This window comes from Miscanthus floridulus, chromosome 16, assembly GCF_019320115.1.
Source record: "Miscanthus floridulus cultivar M001 chromosome 16, ASM1932011v1, whole genome shotgun sequence".
Classification (NCBI taxonomy): domain Eukaryota; kingdom Viridiplantae; phylum Streptophyta; class Magnoliopsida; order Poales; family Poaceae; genus Miscanthus; species Miscanthus floridulus.
Window position 1 is genome coordinate 81275965 of NC_089595.1, and position 18391 is coordinate 81294355.

An 18391-nucleotide genomic window follows, 5' to 3' on the forward strand; every position below is an offset into this window, starting at 1 on the left:
CTGTCTTGCATCACCATCTTGTTTATGGCTTGCGCATCTGTCTGCCGACAATCTACTACCTTAGGCATACCCCTAGGTAGACTGCCGACCATATTTCGTTAATAGTGGCGCGCCAGGTAGGCGGTGTGCGTACCGCTCTCCAAGCAAACAAGATGGTCATCATCTCCGGCTCCATGGCTATGTCGAACGACCTCATGTTCACCGTCGGCCAGATCACCTAGACCATCGGCTCCGATGACTTCATCGCCATGACCACAGAGGAGGCGCGAATTCAATCTATGTCGACCACTGCTTCACCTGCATCGGCTATGGCTCCGACCACGGTGGATACAGCTCCGACCACGGTGGATACGACTCCGACCATAGTGGATCTGGCTCCAACCACGATACATCTGGCTCCAACCATGCCTGCATCATCTTCAGCCACACCGACAACCCATCGTCCACTTCCCTGCTACAAAGGGAAGCAGATCGACAACACCGACCTGCTCAACTCCATTGATCGGGTCGGCACCAAACTCGCTAAAACCCTAGCTCTAGTAAGTTCAATTCAAAGTCAACCTAATGAGTAGGTAACCGCTCCCCACAATAGATCTACCTAACCAGCTTGGGCTAGTCATCCTGCACGACTTGGTACAGATCTTGTGGTCACATCTACTCCTGAAGGGTGCTCCGCTCGTCGCCGGCCAGCCTCCACGATGGGTCTCTAGCTTTCTGAGTACGAAGCCTCGATGGAGAACTACCAGGCCTAGCCCTACAGCCTATGAAATGCAACCTCCAACTACGCGTATAATATACAACACTGCTCGGATCTGTGTTTTATACATTGACCTCGGCCGAAGCCACGCAACTTCGTCAACATGATCCAAATTGAGGATTATCAAGAAGGATTCATCCACATAGTCCAAGAGGTTGACTCTAGCTCCTCGTCTGGCATCGCATCTAATGCCTCCATCCACACTGAGCTCCAGCATCATGATGATGAAGGCGTCGAATATGATCTGGATATCCTAGACCACGCCCTGGGGTTCCTACAATTCCCGTCTTTCCCACCAAGGCGAGGGGATTTGATCAATGTTGTCAGTAATGACGAACCACCAGCAGTTGGCGAAATAGAACAAGAAAGGATTGCACGCGAAGCACGCAATATTGACTGGTTTAATCACCGACAAATCGAAGCCAAAGCAGAAGAGGAGGCACGACGCATAAGGGTCTAGCCACGTGACCTCAACAATGCCTTCGACAGGGTGGGGGACAAATAGGTCTTCAGGACTCCAAGCGCCAACATAGCCGTTGCTATGGTGACAATGCAATGGCTACCCAATACCCTGGAAACCCAGGCAGTTCGTGATGATATACAAGCTTACCTGACGGCCGCTATGGCCTAGACCACAGAGATTGTAAATCAAGCCCGGGCTCCATCCGTGTTAGTCGAGTCAAGCCACAGCTGCTAGTACTCAAGTCGCTCATAGCCACCCAACCAACGTGGCTCGCACAACAATGACCCATCAAACAACTGTCAAGGTGGAAACGGTGGCCATGATGGTGGTCGGGATGACAACCGCCGTCGGGAGGACAACCGCTATGACGTTTGGGATGACAACTGCCGAGACAACCACGATAATCGCCGTGATAACCATGGTCGCAGGGCTAATCTGGATGTCAACCGAGATCACCGTGATGGCAATAACAATCTCCATCATTACCTCGGAGGACGTGATCTACGCGATCGCATCAACTAGAGAGCCAATGATCGTACATCCCACGAAAGCTATCGCCGTATGGAATATGATACTACCCACGGCCCGTCGGGTTTGAAGCAGTTTACTCCACACCTTCGCCAAGTCATATGGCCCAAGAACTTCAAGCTTGAAAAACTTCAAAAGTACGATGGCAAGGAGAACCCCGAATTATGGGTCATGCTCTACAAAACTACATGCAGATTAGCCATGGCTGACGAGCACGTCATGTCTAACTACTTCCCAGTCGCTGTTGGCCATGCAGGTCACCAATGGTTGGTCAGCTTGCCGGCAAACTACTTTGATTCTTGGCAAGAGCTCAAGCAAGCCTTCATCGACAACTTCATTGCTACTTGCGAGCAACCCAGCAACAAATATGATCTGCAGCAGATTTGAGATCGGAAGGATGAGCCACTGCGCGAGTACGTCCAGCGTTTCTCGGAGATGCGCATCAAGGTCCCGTCAATCTCTAACAATGAGGCAATCAAGGCTTTCATCACTGGCCTACACTTCCACGACGCCCTAAGGGATAAGCTCCTCGGCAAGAGACCTGAATCAGTCACAGCGCTCCTGGCCACTACTAAGAAATATGCGGATGCCGACGACACTAAAAAGATAATTATTGAAGCAGCAGCAAGGGTTCCACGCTTTGACCACCTCCTACACTGCGACGACTACCACGGCAACCGTGGTCAGAACGACAATTTTGACCATCGTAACTAGCGCAATGACTCCCACGATCACCGCAATCAGTGGCGTAACCACCGTGACGATTACAGGGGCAAGCGTGCTCGGGAAGATGACAGCGAGATCAACACCGTTAAGAAAGGTGGCGGACATCGTAACTATGAAGAAGACTACGCCAAAGCATTGAAAGGCCCAACTAGCTCCATCCCAAGTCAAACCATACCATGGAGAATTGCCGCGTTCTCAAGTCTATTTACACGTGTCAACAGGCTCTGGATACATCCGACAAGCCTAATGACGTAGGGGAACAACGCAACGAGGATAACAATGATGAAGACGCAGATCCCTATCACAAGTATGTTAAGCCAAACAATCGCGTGCACACCATCATTGGAGGCAAAGTGTCCATTGAGACCAAAATAAACGCAAGCTGCTCGCCCACGCTTGCTTGAATGTGGCCAACACCGACAACCTCATCGCCGATCCATGGCTCCCTTCTTGGTCTCACCGTGAGATCTCCTTTAGCAGAAAAGACCAATGGGCCACAATACCTGAACCAGGATGTTTTCCCCTAGTCCTCGATCCTTGTATCAACAAAGTTCAATTCGACAGAGTGCTGATTGACGGTGGTAGCTCCATCGATATACTGTTCAAGAACAGTCTACCGACCCTGAAGATAACCCAGGCAGATCTCAAGCCATACGAGGCATGGTTCTGGGGTGTTCTCCCTGGACAGAGCTCTACACCTCTCGGGCAGATCACGCTACCTGTGCAATTTGGGACCCCAGACCACTACTGCACCAACTACGTCAACTTCGTGGTCACTGACTTCGACGGCACCTACCATGCTATCCTTGGTCGACCATCACTCACCAAGTTCATGGCCACACCTCATTATAGGTATCTGGTGCTCAAGATGCCTACCGAGAAAGGAGTTCTAACCCTCAGGGGTAACGTATATGTAGCTTATACCTGCGAAGATGACAGCTTTAAAATAGCAGAGGCTCACGACCTCTCTATTCGCATGGCCGAGACCATGCCCGATGCCAAGAAGACCACGGCCGACCACCTAGAGATCCTAGAGCTCGAGGCTCCATGCAAGAACGTCAAGTCTAAGGAGCACAAGGTGATCTAGCTGGTCGATAGTGATCCCAGCAAAATGGCCCTTATCGGGGCCAACCTGGATCCCAAATAGGAAGACGCGCTCGTCAGGATCTTGAGGAGCAACGTGGATGTGTTCGCATGGAAACCTGCTAACATGCCCAGTGTACCTCGAAACTTGATCGAGCACTCCTTGAATGTCAACGGCAAGGCCAAACCTATCAAGCAGAAGCTACGACGGTTCGCTCACGACAAAAAGGAGGCGATTAGGGTAGAAGTTACACGGCTTTTGGCAGCCGGATTTATCAAAGAAGTGTATCATCTGGAGTGGTTAGCTAACCCAATTCTTGTATGCAAAAAGAATAATGAATGGAGAATGTGCGTTGATTACACTGATCTCAACAAACACTGCCCTAAGGACCCCTTCGGCTTACCTCGCATAGACGAGGTCGTAGATTCAACCACCGATTGCGAGCTACTTTCATTTCTCGATTGCTACTCTGGTTATCACCAGATCGCTCTAAAAAAGGATGACCAGATCAAGACATCTTTTATCACGCCTTTCGGCGCCTACTGCTACATGACCATGTCGTTCGGGCTCAAGAACGCCAGGGCTACCTACCAACGCGCTATACAGGCCTGCCTCAAAGATGAGATAAAAGACGACCTCGTCGAGGCTTATGTTGATGATGTAGTTGTCAAAACCAAGGAACCACATACCCTTGTTGACAACCTGGAACGCACCTTTGCAGCCCTTAATACATTCCAATGGAAATTAAACCCAAAGAAGTGCATCTTTGGTGTTCCTTCTGGCATACTACTTGGCAACATCGTCAGTCACAATGGCATACGCCCTAACCTGGAGAAAGTCAAAGCTGTCTTGGACATGAAGCTGCCCAAAAAGGTGAAGGATGTTCAGAAGCTTACTGGATGCATGGCCGCTCTCAGTCATTTCATATCAAGATTAGGTGAAAAGGGATTACCGTTCTTTAAACTACTCAAGGCATCTGAGAAGTTTGAGTGGTTGGAGGAAGCAAACGCTGCCTTCACACAGCTGAAAACATACCTTACATCACGTCTGGTCCTCACTGCTCCTAGAGAAGACAAAACACTCCTACTTTACATTGTGGTGACTAATCGAGTGGTCTCCACTGCCATGGTGGTCGAGCACGATGAGCCTAGCCACGTCTATAAGGTACAATGACCAATCTATTTCATCAGTGAGGTACTCAATGAATCCAAGACTAGGTACCCATAGATTCAGAAATTGATCTACGCCATACTGATAACATCCCAAAAGTTGAAATATTACTTCGACGGATATCGTGTGGTGGTCATGACTGAGTACCCTCTGTGCGACATCATTAGCAACAAGGATGCGAACAGGTGCATCGTCAAATGGGCAATGGAGCTATGCCCCTTCTCCTTGGAATTCGCAAGCCGTACTACAATCAAGTCTCAGGCACTCGTCGATTTCATCATCGAGTGGACAAACTTAAGCACGCCTGCCTCTTAGGGGCCCGATGAGTATTGGAAGATGTACTTCAACGGCTCTCTCAACATCGATGGTGTAGGAGCAGGAGTCCTTTTCGTGTCACCATCCAAGGAGCAGCTCTGGTACGTCCTCAGGATTTATTTCCCAGCATCTAATAATGTTGCCGAGTACAAAGCATGCCTACATGGTTTGCGCATTGCGGTCGAGCTCGGCATTAAACATCTCTATGTCTATAGAGACTCGGCTCTGGTCATCAACCAACTCAACAAGGACTGGGACATGACCAGTGAAAAGATGGATGCATACTACAAATCGATCAGAAAGCTAGAAGGCAGGTTTTATGGCATCGAGTACACACATGTGGTCCAGGACAAAAATCAAGCAGTAGATGTGCTGTCAAAGTTAGGATCATCCTGAGCTAAGGTCCCACATGGCGTATTTGTCCAAGACCTGCTCACGCCTTCCATCGAAGAGGAAGATCCCATGGTCGACAAGCCTCTAGACAAGCAATTGGTGGCTATGGTTCCGGCATTGAGCACCACCGAGCCACCTTCAACCACTCATGAGTCTGACTGGAGAGTACCTTTCATCAAGTAATTAACAGATGGTAGCAGTTACACTAATCGGACAGAAAACGAGCGCCTGATGCGTTGCAGTAAGCAATATCTGCTTGTCGATGGCAAGTTATGGCGCAAGAACGCAAAGGAGGAAATCTTGATGAAGTGTATAACCCAAGAGGATGGCGAACATCTCCTAGACCAAATCCACTCTGGCTCCTGTGGCAACCACGTGGCCTCGAGAACGCTGGTCGGCAAGGCTTTCTGAGCAGGGTTCTATTGGCCGTCAGCTATAGCCGATGCAGAAAAGCTAGTCCACCACTGTGAGGGTTGTCAGTTCTTCGCAAAGAGAATCCACATACCAGCACATGAGATCCAGACAATACCAGCCTCCTAGCCCTTCGCATGCTGGGGACTGGATATGATCGGGCCCTTCAAATCGGCTCCTGGGAAATTTACATGTGTCTTTGTGCTGATCGATAAATTTTCTAAGTGGATAGAGTACATGCTGCTGGTACAGGCATCTTCAGAAAAGGCTATCATGTTCCTCGACCAGGTCATCCACCGCTTCGGCATACCCAACAGCATCATCACTGATCTGGGTACTCAGTTCACCGGAAACGCTTTTTGGGACTTCTGCGATGAAAGGAGCATAGTAGTAAAATACGTCTCGGTGGCGCACCCTAGAGCTAATGGACAGGTCGAGTAGGCAAATGGTATGATTTTAGATGTATTGAAGAAGAGAATGTACAGAGAAAATGACAAAGCTCCCAAAAGATGGCTCAAAGAGTTACCAGGCGTCGTCTGGGGCCTTAGAACTCAGCCCAGTCGTAACACCGGCATCTCACCATACTTTATGGTTTACGACGCTGAGGCAGTCCTCCCGGCAGATATAGCTTTCAGATCAACACGGGTTGAGAATTTCGACGAAGGCAAGGTCAATGAAGTGCGGGAGCTAGAAGTGAATAGTGCAGAAGAGAAGCGGCTCAATTCTTGCGTACGTACAGCCAAATACCTTGCTGTTTTGCGTAGGTACTACAACAAGAACGTTAAAGAGTGGTTCTTTGTGGTTGGGGACCTAGTCCTAAAGTGGAAGACAAATCAGGCTAGTGTCCATAAACTTGCAACTCCATAGGAAGGGCCCTTCATGATCAAGGAAGTCACACGACCAACGTCTTACAGGTTAGCTCACCTGGACGGTATGGACGTACCCAATTTATGGCACATCGACAAGCTTAGGTGTTTCTATGCTTAACTACTAAGATATGTACTCCTCTTGTACTTTCGATTTAATTCAATAAAGCTATTATGCTTTCCCCGACCACTTTGATGTGTTATTTCAAATTTTACGGTTATTCTAACTTAGCCAGTCAACGCCGACCACCATTCCTTCTTGGATTTTTGGAGTAGGCCCTGTCTCCGGTTCCTCCCAATGCGTGCATGGGATCCGCTCTCTACGCTATGAGTGATCGGTAGGTCCCCCCTAGTTTGACTTGTCCGCGTCTACGTGTGCACAGGTCACGCACCTCACACTCCGACCACATGGCAAATCAGGGCCGTACAAACTTTTTAGGATGACGTGTCGAGTAAACTGGTACAACTAAATAGAACGCTCACATGTTCTCACTTAGTTACACTAACACGAGTTTCAAGCTTAAATACGTTTTATACAAAACAAACAAGCTTATAATGATATACAGTTACGTTATTACAAGCTTGCCTAAAGCGGTACAAGTTTACAATAACACAACTACATCCTTCTTCTACAGCTCTAGCCTATCCTGTTGGCTGGTCAGGGCACACGGCACCTACTGCTCGCTGCTTCCGACATCCTGCTCGAGTCTCGGGGACTCTTGTACTAGTCGAGCTGAAGAGGATGGCCCCACCGATGCCAGGCTAGTCGAGACCATAGGCTTCGCCGGTTGGCTCACAACTAATGGTGTTTCTAGCTAACTTGTTGATGGTGTACCCTGTATAGGTGCTGTCCCACCTTCACACAGGTTAATGTTGCCAATTATCTTTGAAGACAGGTCTAGCTGGGTCATCCGAAGCTCCTCAGCCTTGTCTAGATCTATCTCCTTCGGGTACCCAACCTCCAGGTGCTTGAGATCGATCAGGGGGTAGTGGGCACACACCATGCTTAGCACATGTGCGCCTATGTACTCACCCGCCTCCTTCACGAACTCTTGGAACCATCCCATGCCTTTCGGCATCTCTCGACCAGTCCGAGCTATGGCGTCCTTGGCACTTCCTCTGTAAGCGCTGGGTCGATAAGGTTGAGGACGGGCAAAATGCCAGTTGCCACTTCCTGGCACCGGTTCTTCCATGTGTCCCGATCCTCGGTGATCTCTAGGCATCGCGCCTTCCAGCCATCATGATCTTTCATCACGGTTTCTAGATGCTTCTTGGCATTGACTTTTAAAACTGCAAACCGCACAAGACATTAAAATGTCACGCCACGACAAGATAAGGCGGGCAACAGAGTGAGCAAGGTGGTCTGGAACACTTACTTTTTAGTTCCTCCATCTTGGTTGTGCGGTCCTAGAGTTGCGACTGGTCATGCACTAGTTTCTTGTTGTCCTCCATCAGGCAACCACACTATATGGCCACACAGCTATTCTCCTCTTGGAGATGGACTACTTCGGCTTCTAAGCCTGCACTACAGCTATTACTACCAACAATGCAACAACACGTGTTATGCACTTGTTGTGATAAAGTGACAACTTACTTGTTTTTTCTTGCTCTTTATTACTAAGCTGGACGACCAGGTTCTGGTTCTGTGTCTCTTGCTCCGTCCTCTCCTGGTTGGCGGCTTCAAGTTGGTGGCGCAAGCATTGCACCTCAGCCACCAGTTCTTTATTGCTTGCTGTGATCCCCTCAATCTGGTCGAAGCACTTCTTTCGGTACCTTGCGGTCTTCATTAAGTCCTGCATGTACAAAAGCTAAGTTAGACAGTTTGACTAGATAGCAGGATCAAGTGGTCATGCAAAACATATCTAGACTTCCGTCACCAGACGTTTTGCCGCTCATTCAACTTTCATGGTCTCTTCGACCTCTGGGATTTCTTCATGGACAACCCATTGGTTGTTCCGCCAGCGCGACACATATACATGTTGTTGTTTATCCTAGGGATGGCCTAGGACCTCCTCTACTTTGTCCTATTCGGCCTCTTGTTCGGGTAGCGGCGCTGGTCTGGAGTTTGCAGCCTCTGCGATCACTATGGCCTTCCCACGGGCCATAGCATCTACAAACGTGCTCTGTGCCACCTCTGGCTGCTGCTCCTCGGTTTGGTCTGATACCCTTTGGCGCTGAAGTGTCCCCCTTAGCAGGGTTAGTGCTCGGAGCACCTGTACTTAGCTTGGCTCTCCCCTCGACCAACTGCTCGGGGACTATCGTCTGGCCGCTCATCTGCTGAGGCTCCGGTGGACTTTCTGCTATAGGTTCCTCCATAGCTAGCTGCTGGGTAGTTTTCTCCACTGTTGCTGGTGGAGCCACGCCACTCCCGGCTAGTTGGTTGGGATTTTCGGTGGACGCCGACCTAATATATCAGAGATAAGTTCAGAAGACAATAGTATTTAATTTAAATTGTAAGCTTACATCAAGGTTACAAATACTTACAGCTTGGAAGCACGGAATGATGTGGCGAAGGTGCGTCTCTTCAGCCATGCTTGCTCCATGTGCTCTGCGGGTGCCACCGGGTCTCTTTCTACGACCAGTACCGGCACTAGGGCTTGATGCTCAACCCCTTTGCCACTTGTCCTCTGCACTGCAGTGGTCGGCGATGCGAGTCCCACTAGCACGGAGGAGCCACCCTGCTCCGTCAACTCCAGTTGCCTCCTCCTCTTTTGAGGGACGAGTCGAAAGATGTCTACATCCTCTGTTTCATCATCTGATAATATAAAGATGGCCTGACGACACTTGCTAGCCGCCGGCCGCTTACCAGCAGCTCTGGCCGTTGCCTCCTCCCTAACTCCAAGTATAGCCCAGTCGATGTCTTCGATCCTGGCGCTGGTCTAGGCGGTTGGGCCGGCAACTTGCGGCCAATCCACACCAGGGGGTGGAGACACGAACCCTGCTGCTCTATCACGACCATTAATCTAGGAAACATAAAGGCGATAACACACTAAGTTTCTATTACAACATAACACTATGGGTACAAGGCAGCATAATTTACCTTTGGGGGAGGTTGGGCTAGCTTGAAAGTGTGCTCGATGTCGCTCAACCTAACATAATTTGGATCAACTAAGTTGAATAGCTCTCCAATCCTGGCTTTGACTTCTATCTTGTCAAGCGCCTCTTGCCTGGTCCTCGTTGGGTCTACGCTACCTTGGTACTCGTAGCCGGGATGTACCCTCCTCTGGCAGGGCTAGATCCTTCGGCTGATGAAGTTCCCGACCATGCTCGGACTGTCCAGTTTCTTCCACGGGATCATCCCAAGAAGTTCTGAGATTTGTTCCAAGTGCTCGGGCTTCTCCGACCAGCTGTTCTTCTTCTCCGGAATGAACCCCACGTCGCACAGTGTGATCATGTTCGGCTCTTCATGGATGTAGAACCACTTCTTGTACCAGTCATCCAGTGATGTGTTCCAAGGGCAGTGCAAGTACTGGGCCTTCATCCCATCATGCAGATTGAGGTACACACCTCCAGCTATCTTCGAGCCACCGCTTCCTTTCTTCCACAGACAAAAAAGATGGCGAAAGAAGTCAAAATGGGGTTGGAAGCCACCATATGCTTCGCAAAGATGAATGAAGGTGGAGACAAGAAGAATCAAGTTGGGATGCAGATTGCAAATCCCAATCTCGTAATACAAATAGAGCCCCTGAAGGAAAGGGTGCACTAGAACCCTAAAACCCCGCTTGAAGAAATCTTCGAAAACCACAATCTTACCTGGTTGTGGATCGGGGTACCCTTCTTCTTCCGACATGCGCCATCCTACGAGTGCCTTGTTGTGGAGTACTCCCATGATGACGAGGTCTTCGATGGTCTGCTCATTGCTTCTTGACTTCCACCACTCCTTCGCCATGACTCCGGCTTTCTTCTAGGCATCACTCTTTGCCATGAATCCACCCTTGCTAAGGAGGTGGATATGGTGGAGGGGTGATTGGTGATGATCTCGGAGGTATAGGGCTGGCAAGAGGAAGAAGAAGGTTGCGGTGACGAATGGTAATGGGGATCGGTAAAAAGTAACTTACCAGTTCTATATTATAAATAACCAAGAGTTCCGCCGTTTCATCTGCCTGAGATTCTTGGGAGATGTGCGCATGTGCCGCAGATGGTTGTTTTCACAACCTCGAGATCTATGCCAATATATGCGCCCCTTTGTTACCAGTGTACGTGCCTCTTCATTGCTAGTGTGAGAGGGCCCACACTGATGCACCTCCTTACAGGTGCCAAGCGACTGTTTGCTTGAAAGGACAAGAAGGTAGTATGATGTGCTATACCCGTCTGCTTTTTTGACTAGACATGTCAGATTGGACTTGACAGATTAAGAAGATAAATAAATACACCAAATAATAGTACAAGCGGTATTCGTTTCTTCGCTGCATGTCTCATGCTCAGGGATGGTCCAGACCACTACCATGCTCGAGGACTGCTCCGACCACTATCGTGCTCGGGGACTGCTTCGACCACTACCGTGCTCGGGAACTGCCCAGACCACTATCATGCTCGGGGACTGCCCCGACCACTACCGTGCTTGGGGACTGTTCTGAAGAATGCTCGGCAATTGCTCTCCTCGGCTACATGTGATTTGTACTCACATACAGTTGAGAGACATTTATTTAGACCTTGCTACAAGGCTTATACTTTATCTTCCAGCAAGCTCGGGGGCTACATCGGTACGATGCACCTGCCGGTGCATCTCGCATTGATTATACGACAATTGGATTCTTAACTTCAGTAGAAATTCTTTTTAGACCCTGGCACCACGTGCCTGTGTCACCTACTACTAGGCTTGGGGACTAAGTGGACACACTTCACCTTGCGGTGAATGTGTTTATTTAATCAACCCCTATGCTTTGACTGATTGTCAGGATTACTATCGTGCTCGGGAACTATCCCGACCACTGCTCGGAGACCGCTCTCCTCGGCTACATGTGATTTGTACTCATATACAGTTGAGAGACATTTATTTAGACCTTGCTACAAGGCTTATACTTTGCCTTCCAGCAAGCTCGGGGACTACATCAGTACGATGCACCTACCGGTGCATCTCATATCGCTTGTATTATGATTGGATTTTCGACTTGAATGGGAATTCTTTTTAGACCCTAGCACCACGTGCCTGCGTCACCTACTACCAGGCTTGGGGACTAAGTGGGCACACTTCACCTTGCGGTGAATGTGTTTATTTAATCGACCCCTACGCTTTGACTGTTGGCCATAACAACTACTGTACAAGGGTCACTTACATTTCTTTTCAGAAATACAAGTGGGCACACTTGATCAGGAAAGAAATCTTTTTCTTTTTTCTTTAAGAGCACCATGCATTCTTCGGACAACCAAAATCTTCGGCTATAATCATGGTCTACTGCTCTCTATACTGATCAGAATGCTAGTGCATTTGATTGGTCAATGTTTCAATCAGTTGCAAATGACATGAAGACGGATTGCATTAGTCGAAGGAGATCAAACGGCGTGACGTAGCATAATACATGGTGCTCGGGGACTAGCTGTGGGGGTATTAACCCCTATACCCTTACGGCTAGGCTTGGGCCGGCCCAGATTAGAGGGTCTGGTCCACCAAAAGACGACGCGCGGCCCGAACAACCTGTTCGGAGTCCCACGCAAGGAGTCAAGACAGATTTGGTGATCAAGCAAGATCCTGGTCGGTTAGAGTAAGAATCTTTATCCGGACACCTATGGCAATTGTAACTGGCTAGGATTAGTTTCCAGATCTATAACCCTGCCCCCGGACTATATAAGGCGGGCAGGGGACCCCTCTAAAAAACATCTCTCATTGACATACAGCAATACAATCAGGCGCGGGACGTAGGTATTATGCCTTCTTGGCTGCTGAACCTAGATAAAACCTCGTGTCTGTCTTGCATCACCGTCTTGTTTGTGGCTTGCGATCTGTCTGTCGACAATCTACTACCTTGGGCATACCCCTAGGTAGACTACCGACCATATTTCATCGACAACTGTCTTGGTCGGGAGCGCGCCAGGTCATTCACTGCACGTCGCCAGCGGCTAGGCCAGCTCTGCTCTGATGACTCCTTGGCTGTGCACTCGAAGGACGTCCGCCTGCCCTACCATACCCTCCGCATCGCATCGCTCTACGTCGGTTGTCTGGCGCTGCGCGCAGCAATGGCGCCATACCGCGCTCGTCGCTTTGTTGCTATGGCCGTGCAGGTAGCAGTCTAGGGGTACATCCCGCCTGTCCTGTTGTTCATAGTGGTGATGTTGGCCCGAGCATTGACGTCGTAGACGAGCCAAGCCATGACCTCCCCTATCTCCACTGTCTCCTTGGCTGCTGAGGTGATTCTCCTCAATTTGCCTTAACCATAGCAGTAGACTCCAATTCGTCTTAGGCTCGGCTTCGTTAGGCATCTGGCTACGTCCTGTCCCCACCTTGCTGTGTATGCTGTTGCACAGGGCCGTAATTTCATAATCCCACGCCACCGGGTCCATAAGACCGCGTTGGCACTGCTCGATGGCAAGCCAGCCACGCAGTGCCTCTCGTAACGATTCAGTGCACCCATAGCCTCATCGTACCCTCCTGAGCACCCTGCACACCGCAGTCGTAGCTTCGTAGTAGGCCAGCCACCACCGCGGTGGTCGTGCCACCGTCGGGCACCACTGCACCGCCATGCGCGCACATGGCCAGCTCTACTCAGACCACCTTCGACCGAACCATCAATGCGGAGGTATCCGTGGGCACTCCATAGTGCTCGCTGGCTCATGTGCTGGCTTTGCCTCCATTGTTGCTTACGAGAACACGCCCGCCTTTGCAGGTCAAGGGCCACCACTGGGGAGGGAGTTTGTGACTGCGCCTCTGCTCGCCGTGTCGCCTCCAGTAGCTTCTACTTGTCATCAAGGTACCTATCGACCCCTTAGGTAGGCAGTAGAGGTTCGGGTGAGGCCGGCGTGGTCGCTCAGTGCCCACGTCGTCGCGCCGGTGCGAGCCCTGGGGGCTAGGGACTTAGTCGCGGTGAAGATGTAGAAATGGGAGGGTGCAGCTGTAAAACTATAGACTAGCGAAATAGTACCGTAGAGCTCGTAGCAAATACCGAGTACGTCGGGGGTGTTTGTGCATTTTTGCCGACGCGCGTAGGCCTTTCCCCTATTGTGGGCCATTGGCCGTCTGGGCCGTGCCTCCGCGTGGGCCACGCGGTGGCCTACTATCGCGCGCGGGCAGGATGGCGCGCTGGGCCGAGCCACGTGTTGTGGGCTGACAAAGGAGAATTCGGTTTTCCTTATTTTCTAGGAATAGAAATGCTTATTTATTTTCTGTTATGAATCCAACTTTGATAAATCGTAGTAAATTGCATGGTTGTCCAAAAATAGGGAAACTAAGTTTGTTAGGTTCGCAAAAATGCCATCTACCTGTTAGTATAGTTAGTTCATAGTTAACTATTTTGATTATAGGCTCATAAATTCTGATTAGAAGACTTAGTATTATGTAGATTAATGTTTATAGGAATTCTTGTGGTAAATCGGTAATAGTTTTAGTTTTAGAAATTTTATAGTATGTTCACTAGGGTATTATGTACTTGCTATAAAATTGGTAGTCGTAGAGCGAGTTGCTTAATAGCGTAGTTATTATCCTTGTTTTACTATATGTATCGTAAATTGGCATTAGGAGTAGGAAGATCCGTAGTCGCCGTAAGAATGTATGTCATGTTCATACTTGTTAGTGGTGCTAGTACGTAGCTTAGACTTTAGTGGGTAGATCTCACTTAGTAGTTTAATAGATGTACTTTTGCATTTAGAGAGGCTATTGCCGTAGTGTTAATCGTTGCATCATCATTTCATGTAGATCACGAACTGGTAGACTTCGTACCCGTCTGCGAGCCAGAGTACGACGAGGTGATCGAGGAGTACGAGGAGGAGCTCTTCGCACAGGAGGGAGCCTAGGAGCCTATTGGTACTGACCTTGCTGACCCGGCACCTGCCCAAGGCAAACCCTGGTGCATAACCCCTATTTTTTAAATGGTCACTGAATATATTTATATGATATGCATTTACGTTACAAGCATTTTATGAAAACTACATGCATAAATATATCCACCATGAGTCCTACTAGTACAGGTCGAGTAGCTGCTATGCTTAGGATGTCGGTAGCGTGAGTAACCTGCCATTACTCGTAAATAGGTGATTAAACTATGATATCATGATGAGATAATGGAAAGAAAAATGGTGACTGGGCGGGGATGTGGATTTGGTACTGGTGGGTGTGAGGGGTTGTGCCCTGCGGCCAACAGGGCATAGCCCGGTTACACTTTTTCCCTATCTGTGTCGATTAAGGACCGATCGTTGCATATGACTCTAGGCAAGTCACATATTATTGTCCCGAGCACATACTTGGGTATGGGCGCAGGGAAGGCTTGCTGCTCTCTTGTCGTGGATCTGGCTCTTTCTGGACTGACTGATGGGAAGAGGAGGTGGTGGAGGTCCTTGCACCGCACTGAGTCCAGGATTTAGAGGCGGGGGCTTGGAGTCCAAGTTTGGACGGGGACCTGGACACCTAGGATAGGAGAGTGGTGGGTTAGCCCTGCTTGTGCCTAGGGTACAAGCGAGGCATGTGTCTTTGGGGCACCCAGCTAGGCACATTGATTCGCGAATCGCCGGGTTATCCGGTACGGCTTGTCTGTGGTTTAGCACCGTAGTAAGAACTAGAAGTGGAAAAGGAGAAGGAACAGTATCAATTGCTCAACTCTTGCTTGAAAGTAGCACAGATGCTTATATAGATTGACTAGATGAAAACTTAATATGGCTGATGATAATAATGTATCAATAAGGACTCACTATTAGTATTGCTTTTGCTAAAAGAGAACCAACAACCATAAAGCCTAGCATATTCCTTAGAGTCGGGAAAGTATTCCCACTGGTCAGATAAGTCTTGCGACTACATCATGTACTCAGGGTTTATTTACCCCTGTTGCAGGTGATGCTTAAGGAGTTCCTTGTGTGGAGGATCCATCTGGTGGGCTCAGACGGAATCCTCATTATCTTATCGCTAGATGTTATCTTTTAATATTCTGTTATTTATCATTCCGCACTCTGTATTTGGTATTGTAATAATGTACCTTTTTAAGAAACTCTAATGTATGAGATGGACTTGTGTTGTAACTCATTCTCATTATTGGATCCTTGGGAAAATGTGGATCTTTTGGGTTCTCCCTCGGGGTGTGCCCGACGGACACCGCTCGCTGTAGTTACTTTCGGGGTGCTTAGTGTCTGGTGGAAGACAAGCGCCTCCATAAGTACGCTATTTCAGGTGGTTCTACCACACTCGCTGGCCCAGGATCGCTAGAGGGGCTGGGGCACAGCAGCCTGGGTCATCGGAGGGGACACAATGGCGCACCGGGGTAGCGCTCTAGGAAGGGAGCTGGAGCAGCGACCGCTGGATTTGGAGGGAAAGGAGCTCGCACTAGCCATGGCAGGGGCATGGGAGGGGAAGGAGCTTGCGCCGGCCATGGGAGGGGTAGGGGAAGGAGCTCGCGCCGAAGACTGGGGGCCACGCCACTCCCGCCCGCGGCGCATCTCACTAGTGAATGGGGCCGCGTCGCCCTAGAGATAGGGACTAAACGGGGCCACACCGTGCCGGAGAGGGAGGGACCGCTGTGGAGAAGCTGCTCACCGGAGAGGGAGGGGTCGCCGTTGGGGAAGCTTCTCACCGGAGAGGGAGAGGGGCCACGCCGAAGATCGAGAGGGAGGAGCGGCGCGCTGCCCAGATGCGGGACGGGAACACGGCGGAAGGGAAAGAAAAGTCACGAAGAAAGAAAAAACAAATCGTTACCTTTCGTAACCAGTAACAGGTGGATAATTTTTTCCCCAAGAACTGGCGAAAGCAGAAGATAAGGTTCTTTTGGATTTGTACTACGACAAAAGCTGCTTTTGGACAAAAGCACCTATGATTTTTGGGCCCTTTAGTTGAGCTTTTGGTTTTTGGGGACAAAAGTCATAGCCAAAAGCCCAACCAAACACCACTAAGAAACATACAAAAGCTACGTCAAAACCAAATAGTTTTTTTAATCCTCTGGCTAATTAGGAGGGCTCTCCAGTTTGCTGTTCTTGTCAGGAGATGTATCCACTTCATCCACAGTTCTGAACCCAAGCTCTGACATGTCTTGCTTCACCATCAAGTTTCTGAGTATGATAAATAAATTCAGAGATTTTAGAACCACGCATAGAAACAATGATTTGAAATCATAAGGGAGAGAGCAGCAGAAAACAGAAAAAGAAATCAAAACTGCATCTTGCTAGCCAGCAAACGTTTTTAACACCTTGTTATGAGCTCAGATGCTGAATTTCAAAGATCAAAGATGGTAAGCGTTCAACCCAGTGCCAGTAAGAATTTCCAAGATAAATAACAAATGTTCTTTCTCAAGACAAATCAATACACACACCAAAAGTAGGAGCTGACCACTTGTGGTTGGCGAGCTGATGGTTGCTTCACATAATCACCAACACTGACCTCGATGTGCACATTGCACATATGTTGCACTTGCACCCGAGGATGCAAACCACTGAACATGCCAGGAGGCCAAACTATGTTGCCATTGGCTAATGTAGCAATAGCATTTACTTCATTCAACAACTGAAAAAGGGATCATAACATAGTGTAGCCTAAGGAGCATGTTCAATGAATCTCAAACTATTTGCCAACCAAAAAAAGATGCTGAAAGCATTTTAGTGCATGAAAGAGAACTAATTTTGACCATTGTCTAGTGTGGTTGGTTGGTCATGGTCATTTTGTTTCTTTTTATGAGTTTTGTGAGTGGTGTCCGTTGGGGAGGGGTTTTCCTAGCCTCCTCCTAGTTTTTGTACATTTTGTATGTACTTCTTTCTTAATGAGATGACATGCAGCTCTACTGCGTTGCTCGACCCCAAAAAAATCAACCAAAAGGTCTATCTAGAAACATGGATAGTTACCGATATTTTAACTTTATTAGTTCATACATATTAATACATTTGCACAGCTTCTTTGGGGCATAACTTTTGTAGAATGTAGCATGCTAAGTGCAAAAGCTAAACTATCCCTATTTTTTAGTTCCAGGGACCCCTGTCTATTTTGCGTTTCGGCCAGGACAAATTCATGTTTACAGCACTTCATCATAGCCACCCGGGCTTGCCCAAGATATTGCTTAGCAATATACAGATACCCCACCGAATACCACTGATACATCACATAAACATAACAGCAAAGATCACAGAAATTACCCTTAGGTTTAGACAATGAGGTACCTATATCATGATAGCTTTTACATATCTGAAATTAGCATATAGACAATAAGAACTAAGTATACTAACCTCTCCATCCGACATTCCAGATACTTTTTTGAGAACAGCCGACATTTTTCAGACTGGAATCCTGTAGATTTCAGGCAAGAAAGATAGTCTTTCTTCTCCTGTTTGAACAGTTACTATCACTACTCATGTAACAAGTATACAATGACAGTGGTAACTGATGAAGAAGTTATGTAGCCTTACCAAGTCACACTCATGTAAGTGATCCAATGGGAATACACATTTTTCAGGAGGTATAGGCCTCGCCCCCCTATTTCCGCCAAAAGCACCACCTATTAAAACTCACAAAGTTATTATCGTCAAATAAATATATAATTAAAAAAAGTAAATATACATAC

General features: G+C 48.5%; 1 protein-coding gene across 2 annotated transcripts in view; it reads right to left on the minus strand.

Moving 5' to 3' along the window:
- LOC136511759 (dolichol-phosphate mannose synthase subunit 2-like) overlaps positions 1 to 18391 on the minus strand; it is a 178194-nt gene that overhangs the window by 158648 nt on the left and 1155 nt on the right. Inside the window, exons 3-5 of one of the 2 annotated variants that reach the window (XM_066505793.1) lie at positions 18237 to 18325; positions 18057 to 18154; positions 16585 to 16892 (exon numbers count right to left, since the gene is read on the minus strand). In XM_066505793.1, the coding sequence (XP_066361890.1) occupies positions 16787 to 16892; positions 18057 to 18154; positions 18237 to 18325 (293 nt within the window). In that variant the 3' untranslated portion in view covers positions 16585 to 16786. Of the gene's footprint in view, positions 1 to 16584; positions 16893 to 18056; positions 18155 to 18236; positions 18326 to 18391 lie in introns of those variants that run through there. The other variant, XM_066505792.1, reaches the window with a different exon arrangement.